The sequence below is a fragment of the Oratosquilla oratoria genome, chromosome 32 (genome assembly GCF_046742065.1).
Source record: "Oratosquilla oratoria isolate Oo_2021 chromosome 32, ASM4674206v1, whole genome shotgun sequence".
Taxonomy (NCBI): domain Eukaryota; kingdom Metazoa; phylum Arthropoda; class Malacostraca; order Stomatopoda; family Squillidae; genus Oratosquilla; species Oratosquilla oratoria.
The window spans coordinates 33,562,982-33,572,981 of NC_134808.1; the positions used below are offsets into that span (position 1 = coordinate 33,562,982).

The following is a 10,000-nucleotide window of genomic DNA, read 5'->3' on the forward strand; positions in this document are numbered from 1 at the left end:
CAAAGAGGCAACAAGGACTGAACGAGATTACATTCAGCTCATCCATCCTCGTAAAACTCAACCTTTCTTACCTCAATCAATTTCTTTAGCTTCTTCCTCTTATTCCTCTTCTTCCTCTTCCTCTTCTTCTTATTCCATAATTTCTCTTGCGTCTCTTATTTCTTTTCCTTCTGTTCTCTCCCTCCTCTTCCTTTTTCCTTCCTCCTCTATATTCTACTTTTCTTCTTCTGAACCTCACCTTCCTCCTTTTCCTCCTCCACCTTCTTAATGAGCTTCTTCCATCATCCTCCATCTCCTCCTCCTCCTCCTCCTCGTCCTTCTCCTCCTCCTCCTGCTACTCTTCCCTTCTTCTTCTAACTAGATATTTCAGCAAAATTCCCTTCACGCTCGGCAAAACTAACGAAATTTTTTTACTCGTAAAAGCAACGCAATGCATAAAAATCCATACAGTGTTTAACAAAAGACCTTCGTTGGTGAATCTGGACGCGATATAGTTAGAAGAATTACGGATCGCAAAGCGGACCTGAAACACCACTGGACATGGAATGCCGTGATCGGCCACGTGGGTATCTTCTCACATTTACCATTACGCATTAGTGATCTACAAGGGTTTGAATAAAACGATGAGAGAAACAATGAAAGTAGCACAAATAGATATTAATGAGGCAACCAGTAATAGAAAAGGCTCCTTCTCCTAGGCATCTCCAAGATCGGAAACGGCTGCGTAGATGGAGTAAGATACGGAGATACGATAGGTCATATAGGGTCATGAAGGGACGGGGTTGATATGATAGGCAGTGGGATGATCTAAGCAAATAACCACATGTGAGTTCAAGTCCTGTAACTTCTCAGAAAAGAGGCTTTGCCCGAAACATTACATTAAAAAATTATCAATTTCTATCCTGAGTTCTTTCATTCTGCTTCTACCTTATACTCGATAGAAAACTGTATTTCCTCTATTCTTCCTCTTCTCCTTCTCTTCCTCTCCCTCTTCTTCCTCTTAGACGTCACAGCACTTAAATCTCACTATAAGCAACCAGGAAGACTTCCGCAGACAACTGGCGAGTGCACGAGCGTGCCAGAGTGAGTTGAGGCGAATAAAAGTGATAGCAAGATTAAGAGTGATTGCATGTGAGTGACAGTAGGAATGAGAGTGAGATTTAGTAAGAGCAGAAGTGGAACAGTAAGAGAGTGAAAGTAAGAGTGGCTACTCCACTCCCCTGCTTTGTGGAGTAAAAGTGAGTGACAGTGAGAGAAAGCAAGGGTGAAAGTGAGAGTGAAAGTGAGTATAAGAAAGTGTCTCCTCCTTCAAAGCCGAGTTTTACCTGTTAGAAGAGAACCCTACGACTGAGTCGCCGAATTCCTTGTCGGTTGCTGCAATGTCTATTAACTCCAACTGAATTCCATGTCGGCATTCGCTGGTCTGGTGCACTGTATTTCACTTAGCTTATTTGTTATTAGTAGTACTATTATTATTGTTATTATTATCATTATCCTTTGGAGTGATCTTCTCTCTCATGCAATTCTTGTTGAACTGTGTGGACACTGACGTTCTGATGCGCTTGGTCACTGACCGCCCAAAATTGCGGAAGACTTTTTTCTCTTCTTGGTTTAACGTTTTCTGAAAGGAGGCTTTCAAAGTTCGTCTGTTTTTCCAGGATATAGAGATTCCCAGGTTTTATTACCTCTTCTTCAGCGGGGGCTGGAATATTGGATTTTTAGATAATCAGCGTTTTTATAATCGGTGTTGTAGATGACTTGTCCAAGTGAGGCTTTTGATGTTTTTGTACTTTAGACGTATTGAGGAGGATGTCACTGTGAGGTCTTTTATCCCGTTTTTTGTCTTTTTTCCCTTTCTTTCTTCCTTTCTTTCTTTGAGAGAAGGATTAGTTGGTTATGTTGGTATTTAATGATGGTCTTATTTATCATTTTTCAATAAAAAGACCTTATATAATTTGTAATCTTTGGTGATCACTTGTCCTGTATATGATTGAGGTGTAGTCCCTCAGATCTCCTTGTGGTGGTCTCGTGTCATGGTATTCTGTGAAGTTGGCAGAAATTCTTCCGTTATAACGCTGATGGCGAAGTATATACACAGTAGCTGTATATTTCAGAGAGGCTCTAGACCGCAATGGTTCTCAACCTGGGGTCCATGGGCCCCAAAGGAATCGGAGGGTTTTACGATCGGTACCCCAAACTAAAAACTAGTGGTATTAAGTGAATGCCAACTGATTCTATTCAGGGTTGAATTGATTTCCAGGAGGCTAGAGGACAGCAAACCATAAATATGGGGTACATGGGAAATAGGGTTGAGAACCCCCTGCTCTAGGGAGTCCCATGTAGGTATTATGAAGGGATGTACAAATCCGCACCTGGCAAATTTGTATGATAAAACTTTTTTGACACAATGCTAGTGCAATAGCCACTAGTGCTACCGACTTGTATACTACCCTCTCGACTTGCTCAATGCTAACGAGAAGTTAGTAGACTTGCCTCTAAACTGTCCTAGTATTAATACTTACTTGCTGGGTAAGTTACCTTACAACTAATGGCTCCTAAACTAGTCCCGTGTCTACTAGGCTTAAACTACATTAATACTTAGCTCTCTCGGGCTACCATATTGTTCTTCATGATAGGAGATACTGTTTTATTTGGCTTATAAAGGCAGATTATGTTGACCTTAACATTAGATGTGAGAGGTACTCACTAATAGCGTTCTCTTCATCTACGTTTTGCTTATCATAAAACATCTGATAAACTTTTTCATCAATTTTAATGTTGCCACTATTTGCTGGAGTTCTTTTAGTGAATCTCTCCATTAGGCGACGAATACCGTGTTCGATGATTGCATCAAGAAAATCATTGTTGGTTGAAAGTTGCCTGATGCAATCAAGCTCGCGGTGGGTATCTTGCCAAGTACTACAAAGCATGATGGCTCTTTTGGCAAAGGGAGTAACAACACACTCCTTGTAATTGCTATTGCACTTACCTCTGGCATTCATAACTGTTCCGTTACTGGCAGTCTTTGTGAAAAAATATAACTTTTAATTGGTTGTCTATAACCTTGTAAGGCAGGCTGGCTTGGGGAACCTTTTCGCAACCTGCGGCCATTTTGATGTTTAGAACATCATTCGCAGGCCGTACAAAATCATCCGTTTAAAAGACGGCCCACTGTTCGTTATTTTTTCAATCATTAAACTTATCTTTAACGTAAAGTTTACGCGATATTAATATGATGCAGTTATCACCACGTCAGTTTATATTGTTAGCATAGAGGATACCCCCGTGGTCACACTGTCGACTTGGTGGTGCAATTTTCCTCTGTGTGAGCAGAAGGATACTTCTCTAGTAGCAGCAGTTATCACCACGTCAGTTTATATTGTTAGCAAAAAGGAGATCCTCGTGGTCACACTGTCTACCTGGTAGTGCAATTTTCCTCTGTGTGATCAGAAGGATACTTCTCTAGTAGCAGTAGTCTAGGGATAATATCGGATATGTTGAGGGGCACATGGTCTCTTCAATGGAGTCGTGAGTAGAGACTGGTGACATCCATCGAAGCGATGGAGTTGATTTTATCATGGGACTTCAGGCGTGAATGAAATACGTGACACAGATGACGTAGAAGGTAAGAAGTCTGTTGAGTCTTTTTGCTATTTAGTAGGAGGGAGAGAGGAGATATTGGAAATCATGTAACCAAGAGGGTTTCCTGGTTTGTGCGTCTTGTGTGATCATCGTCATCACCACCACCATCGTCATCGCCATTATCATCATCATCATCATCATCATCATCATCATTATATCATCATCATCATCAGTAGTAGTAGTAGTAGTAGTAGTAGTAGTAGTAGTAGTAGTAGTAGTAGAAGTAGTAGTAGTAATAGTGGTAGTAGTAGTAGTAGTAGTGATAGTAGTAGTAGTAGTAGCAGTAGTAGCAGTGGTAGTAGTAGTAGTAGTAGTAGTAGTAGTAGTAGTAGTAGTAGTGGTATTAGTGGTAGTAATAGTGGTAGTAATATTAGTAGTAATACTATTATAATTATTATCATAATTATGATTGTCATTATCACTAGATACATAAAATTATGCGAACGTTTTAATCCCCCTTACAAGGGGGGTAGCCGAATCAAAACACACTTATCCATCTGATTCCACTTGGGGGAGAAGTATGAAAAGAATGGAGCCCTAGTCCCATCACGCTCCTCCCCCCATTTAGTCGCCCTTTGATATGGAGCTGAACCCGCGATTGGAGAGGAGGATGATAAGGCATGAACTGGTCTACAGAACAAAGATTATAAAGGATTACAAAGGAAGACCATGCCAGCAGGAGACCGTTTGATCCATGACTAGTCCGGATGTGTTAAAGAAAAAAAATAATATATATATATATATAATAGAATACACTAGTAGATAAGTAAATGAATAATATAAATAAATAGATAATGATAAATAATAAACAAACATAAAAGATAATAAGTTATGAATAGTTATCAAATAGATAATAAAAATAAACATAAATATTAGATATGAAATAATAACATAGATTTAATTAAATAAATGGCAGGCATTACAGCATATTGCTCAAGTGTATATCTAAACGAATCTTAAAACTTTGAACTGTACTACATTGTACTGCCTTTGCAGGAAGTTTATTCCGTTCATTTACTACGCGGTTGGCAAAGCTGTTGATACCTAATTCCAAATTAAATCTACTTCCTGGCAATTTGAGACCCTTATTTCGTGTTTGATTCGCATTCAGTGTAAGCCATTGTGGTGATGCGGTTGTCTGCTTTGTGTGTGTCAACTGCGGATGTATAGATGGCGGCGTCATCGGAAACATGCTTAGTCGTGGGTTCGAATCCCGCATCCTCTTCAATTCGCAGTAGTGACTGTTACCTGCCCTAAGAATCGCATAGGACAGAGATGACGGCTTTGGCCGCAGCTACTCAGCGTCTCCCGACGTAAGCCCCTCGCCACTTTCTCATAGATTTGAAATAATACCGAACTTGATGACTTGGTCGTGTTTAGCAGATGTAATGGAAGAGATAATGATGGAGATGATGCTGGAGAAAGGGAGGAAAGGATAGTTCCTGTTTTTAACGTTTTGTAGTCTAGATATTCCTCTAAACTAGCGTTTCTCAACTTGGGGTGCTAGTACCCCACGTTGGGGATGCTGAAATCAATTACAGAGGGTGCTGGGAAGTGGTAGGTCCTTACACTTTCCTTTATCCTTCTAGTAATAAGACATAGGGGTTGCTGGACTACTTAGATCTGAGTACAGGGGGTTCTAAGCTCGAAGAGGTTCGGGAAAGTTGAGTCTAAACCGAATATAAAATTGCCTGACGCCACCAGAACAAAATCCTTAAAGCTCTTAAGTTTCTTTGCAAAGTAAAGGCTTAATCGAGTTAGCTTATAAAGGTGATTTGTCAGAACTCTTCCCGGTTAAGAGGTTTCGCGTAAGCTTGATAAAATCGCCTTGCGAGTGCCTTACTGACAACAATACACTGGTGGCAGCGGTGGGATGAAAATCATCTGACAACATGGAGATTATGTTGACAACAGTGTAAAATCACTTGGTGGCAATACTGTTACAAGCAATGTCAGAGATGTCACGGGTACGTCCAGTGAACTACGGGACTGGTGGAAGAGAGGGTTGGGGGGAGGAGGAGGAGGAGGAGGAGGAAAACGCTGACAACAGTGGTGACATTAGTGGTGGCATTGGTAAAATTACCTTGAGACACTCACTTGCACGCACGTGAACCAACCAAGACGCGGTTTTGGCACTCCTTAGCGAAGATCGCCCCCCTCTGTCTCCTCCTCCTCTTCCTCTTCCTCCTCCCCTCCTCCTCCTCCTTCGTCTCTTCCTCCTTCTCCTCCTCCTTCCCCCGCCACCTCAGTCTCCTCTTTCTCCCCTTCTTCCTCCTTTCCATTTTCCTCCTCCTCCTCTCCTCCTCCTCCTCTTCCTCCTTCCCCCCTCCTCCTCCTCCTCTTCCTCCCCTCCTTTACCTGCTTCTCTTCTTTATACTGCCCTTCCTCCCCTTCTTCTCTTCCTCCTTCTCTCCTTCTCCTCCTTCTCTTCCCCTTCTTTTACTTCTCTTCTCTCTCTTCCTCTTCCTCCTCCTCCTTCTCTTGTGCGTGCGTGTGCGTTTGTGTGTGTGTTTGTATATGTGTCTATGTGTGTGCGTGTGTACATGTGTGTGTGTGTGTGTTCGTGTACACGTGTACGTATGACTGTGTTTTTACACATCAATGCTTTCTCTTGGGAGAAGGTGGATACTATTTCCTTAAGAAGTTCGAAGGTAATTCCATTCGCGCGATACATCCGCAAGGCATCCGGGACCCATAGGTAATGTTTTACCTCTGAGAGAGAGGGAGAGAGAGAGAGAGAGAGAGAGAGAGAGAGAGAGAGAGAGAGAGAGAGAGAGAGAGAGAGAGAGAGAGAAAGGTAGAGAGAACGAAAGAAAGAGAGAAGGAGGGAGAGAGAGAGAATGACAGAGATATATTTAATGCCATTATTATGATTACTGTTATCATTCATTCCTCTCCTCCTCCCCCTCCTTCTCTTCCTCCTCCATCTATTTCTCCTCATCCTCTGCTTCCTTAGTCTCTTCCTCCTCCTTCTTGTCTTCTTCCTCGTCCTCTTCTTCCTCTTTTTTTTCAATTTTATTCAATTAATAGGCGTCCCCGTCTCCTTGAATCCATTGTTTCCGAGGGAATTAACTACATTTGAGTGAAATCTCTCGTTGGTATGTAGAGTAAGAGACCAAAAGCCTAAAACCAGGAAGTGATAGGCTCAAAAATCACTAGGGAAAAGTTTTCTGTAGTTGAATAAAATCGCCTGACGGCAGCCTTAATCCACAGTTGTGAGACACTCCCAGTCCCCTGCCCCCACTCCTACTACTCCCCCAACCCCTACTCCCATTCCCTCATCCCCTACTCATAAATGTATCTACCTAAATGTAATATACAGATAAGGGAATTTTAATAAACCTCCCTCTCCCACCCCCCTATACTCCCACTCCTACTCCCCTACCCTTGCTCCCACTCCCCTACCCCTACTCCCACTCCTCTACCCCCGACTACCTTACCACCACCATCCCCACTCCCACTCCCACCATCCTTACTTTTAACTGTATTCACCTGTTTGTAATATACAGGTAAGGGGGATGTACTACCCCAAACTCCCACCCCTATACCCCCACTCCCATTCTCCTACCCCTACTCCCACTCCCTTACCCCCTACTTCCACTCCTCTACCCCCACTATTTTACCACCACTATCCCAACTCTCTCTCTGTCTCTCTCTCTCTCTCTCTCTCTCTCTCTCTCTCTCTCTCTCTCTCTCTCTCTCTCTCTCTCTCTCTCTCTCTCTCTCTCTCTCTCTCTGTCTCCCTCCCTCCCTCTCTCTCTCCCCCCTCTTCACAGTGACAAACACGCCAGCGTGCCAGCAGCACCGTTTTCTGCCGACCCGGGCCAGTAGCACACCTACCCGCCATCGGTATCAACCCCGTACTCACTGTCGATCCCAGAACCCGCGTACCCGCTTTACCCGTAACCCGCCGCGTTATAGGGAGTATCCGCTTCATCCGCGAAGAAGACCCAAGGAACCCCAGTCTCCGATCTCCTAGGAGGAGGAGTCTCCGTTGTTGGTCTCCACCAGGTCTCCTCTTCAAAAGAATCTCCGTCTCCAACAGGTCTCCTCGTCAAAAGAATCTCCGTCTCCAACCTCCACCTTCTTCCGCCAACACGACTTCACCCTTCGCCATCACCATCACCACCACCACGGCGCCGCTCAGCCGAAAATCCCCAACTATGGTGCGAGACACCAAATTCAGGTAACTGTGCAAGAACGACGCGATTGGAGAGGTCTAAGTGTTGTGTAGGTTCGTGTGTGCGAGATAGATAACCTAGAAGGGATTCAAAGATGAATAGAATAAAGGTGACTCCAAGAAATGAAAATGTGCCACGAAGACAAATAAAAATCACCTGACGACAACCATAATACGAGGAAAAGTGCCACCCAGTACGGACCGGGTTAATGATAATGGACCAACCCAGGCCTGTTCACACTAGCGGTTTCAACCGCGGCGGCTCAATTGCAGTGTAACTCAATGAAGGCACTCATACACAACCATACAGTTTTTCCCTGGTTTTGCGGTACCGCCGCGGTTTCCGCACGGTTCAAACCGTTAATGTGAAAAGGTCCAAAAGCGCGTGATCAAGTGCTTCCGCACCTGTGGACAATACTTTGAGGTTCTTCTGTTGTGGCACTCAGTGCTTTGAGGTTCCTCTGATGTGGCACTCGGTGCCCCTCGAGGCTCCTCTGATGCAGCAGTCAGTGCTTTGAGGTTTCTTTGGTGTGTCAGTCAGTGCTTTGAGGTTCCTCTGGTGTGGCACTCAGTGCTTTGAGGTTCCTCTGATGTAGCAGTGCTTTGATGTTCCTCTGATGTAGCAGTGCTTTTAGGTTCTTCTGATGTGGCACTCAGTGCTTTGAGGTACCTCTAATGTGGCATTCATTGCTTTGAGGTTCTTCTGATGTGGTAGCCAGTGCTTTGAGGCTCCTCTGATGTAGCACTCAGTGTTTTGAGGTTCCTCTAATGTGGCACTCAGTGCTTTGAGGTTCCTCTGATGTGGCACTCAGTGCTTTGAGGTACCTCTAATGTGGCACTCAGTGCTTTGAGGTACCTCTAATGTGGCACTCAGTGTCTGCTTTGTGAGAAAACAAAAGGCGTGTGGTGAAGAATATAAAAAAAAAGATAATGATATAAAAAAAATACTTAAAAAATACTTAAAAAATACATATGTATATATAAGAACCGTTAAGATGCCGACCGACAGATGGTGTTGTTTGGTGTCAAAACGAAAATAGTTGAAAATATTCGAGTTTGAACTGTGACTAAGAACAAAAAAATGCTGACCGAGCCACGAATCTCTTTAAATAACAAACAAAAAATCCAAAGATGAACAACAATGCCTGGCTTGTGAGTTGAATCCAAAATTGAAACAGAAACTTTTGGAATAAATTGTGAAATAGAAATTAGAAAACGATGGTCATAGAAAACGGAACGGTGGTAGCAGAAAAATCTAATACATTCATATCATCACGAACATTGAAAAACAAATATAATAGTTTTCGGTTCTAGATCAAATAGATTAAAAGTCTTAAAAAAAAAAACCGTGAACTATTCTGTAAAAAGGGGATACTTAACACAAGACACGACTATCTTAGAATCATAATTTACCACAACCGATACTAAAACCAAGACAATATATCCAACCCGGAAGAACATAATTCCCTCATTTCTGGAAGCAGAACTCCCGGACCAGGAAATTCGAGTCCCGAGTGTTACACGCGTCTCACAATCCTCGGATACCCTCTTTGTGGACACTGTGTGTTGCCATGAAGTATTTATGTCCCTTACGGACTTTTGCCATCTTCTTCTTATATGTGCCTCGCGTCGGTGTGGAGTTACTTTATGTGCTGCGCGCTGCAACCATGACTGGACAAAGTATATTTGCGCTCACCCCCAAGAACTGCATTTCCGTTTCGTGCCTTACGCTTCATAAGAGAGAGAGAGTGAGAGAGAGAGAGAGAGAGAGAGAGAGAGAGAGAGAAAGACAGAGAAAAAGAGAGACAGATAGAGACAGAGAGAGAGAGAAAGAGAGAGAAAAAAAGAGAGGCAGATGGAGACAGAGAGAAAAAGAGACAGACAGAGAAAACGAGAGAAAGAAAGAGAGAGAGAGAGAGAGAGAGAGAGAGAGATACGGACAGAGAGAGAAAAAGAGAGACAGATAGAGACAGAGAGAGATAGAGAGAGAGGAGAGGGAGGGAGGGAGATAGACTTATGATGCATATTTATGTATTCATTCTCTGTTTTGTTATTTGTGTGACTGCGATAGCGTAAAATTTATTCAAGTACATGTGGCATAGATGCATACAAATATATTTGTATATGCATGTATAGTATATATATATATATATATATATGTATATGTATGTTGTGTGT

General features: G+C 42.9%; 1 protein-coding gene across 5 annotated transcripts in view; it reads left to right on the forward strand.

Moving 5' to 3' along the window:
• The window catches only part of LOC143017424 (ras-related and estrogen-regulated growth inhibitor-like protein), a 111,006-nt gene that overhangs the window by 25,156 nt on the left and 75,850 nt on the right, over nt 1–10,000 (forward strand). The window contains exon 1 of one of the 5 annotated variants that reach the window (XM_076172140.1): nt 7,429–7,828. The exons of the other annotated variants lie outside the window; for them this stretch is intronic. Coding sequence (XP_076028255.1) covers nt 7,806–7,828 — 23 coding nt within the window. The 5' untranslated portion in view covers nt 7,429–7,805. Of the gene's footprint in view, nt 1–7,428; nt 7,829–10,000 lie in introns of those variants that run through there. 5 annotated transcript variants of the gene reach the window in all.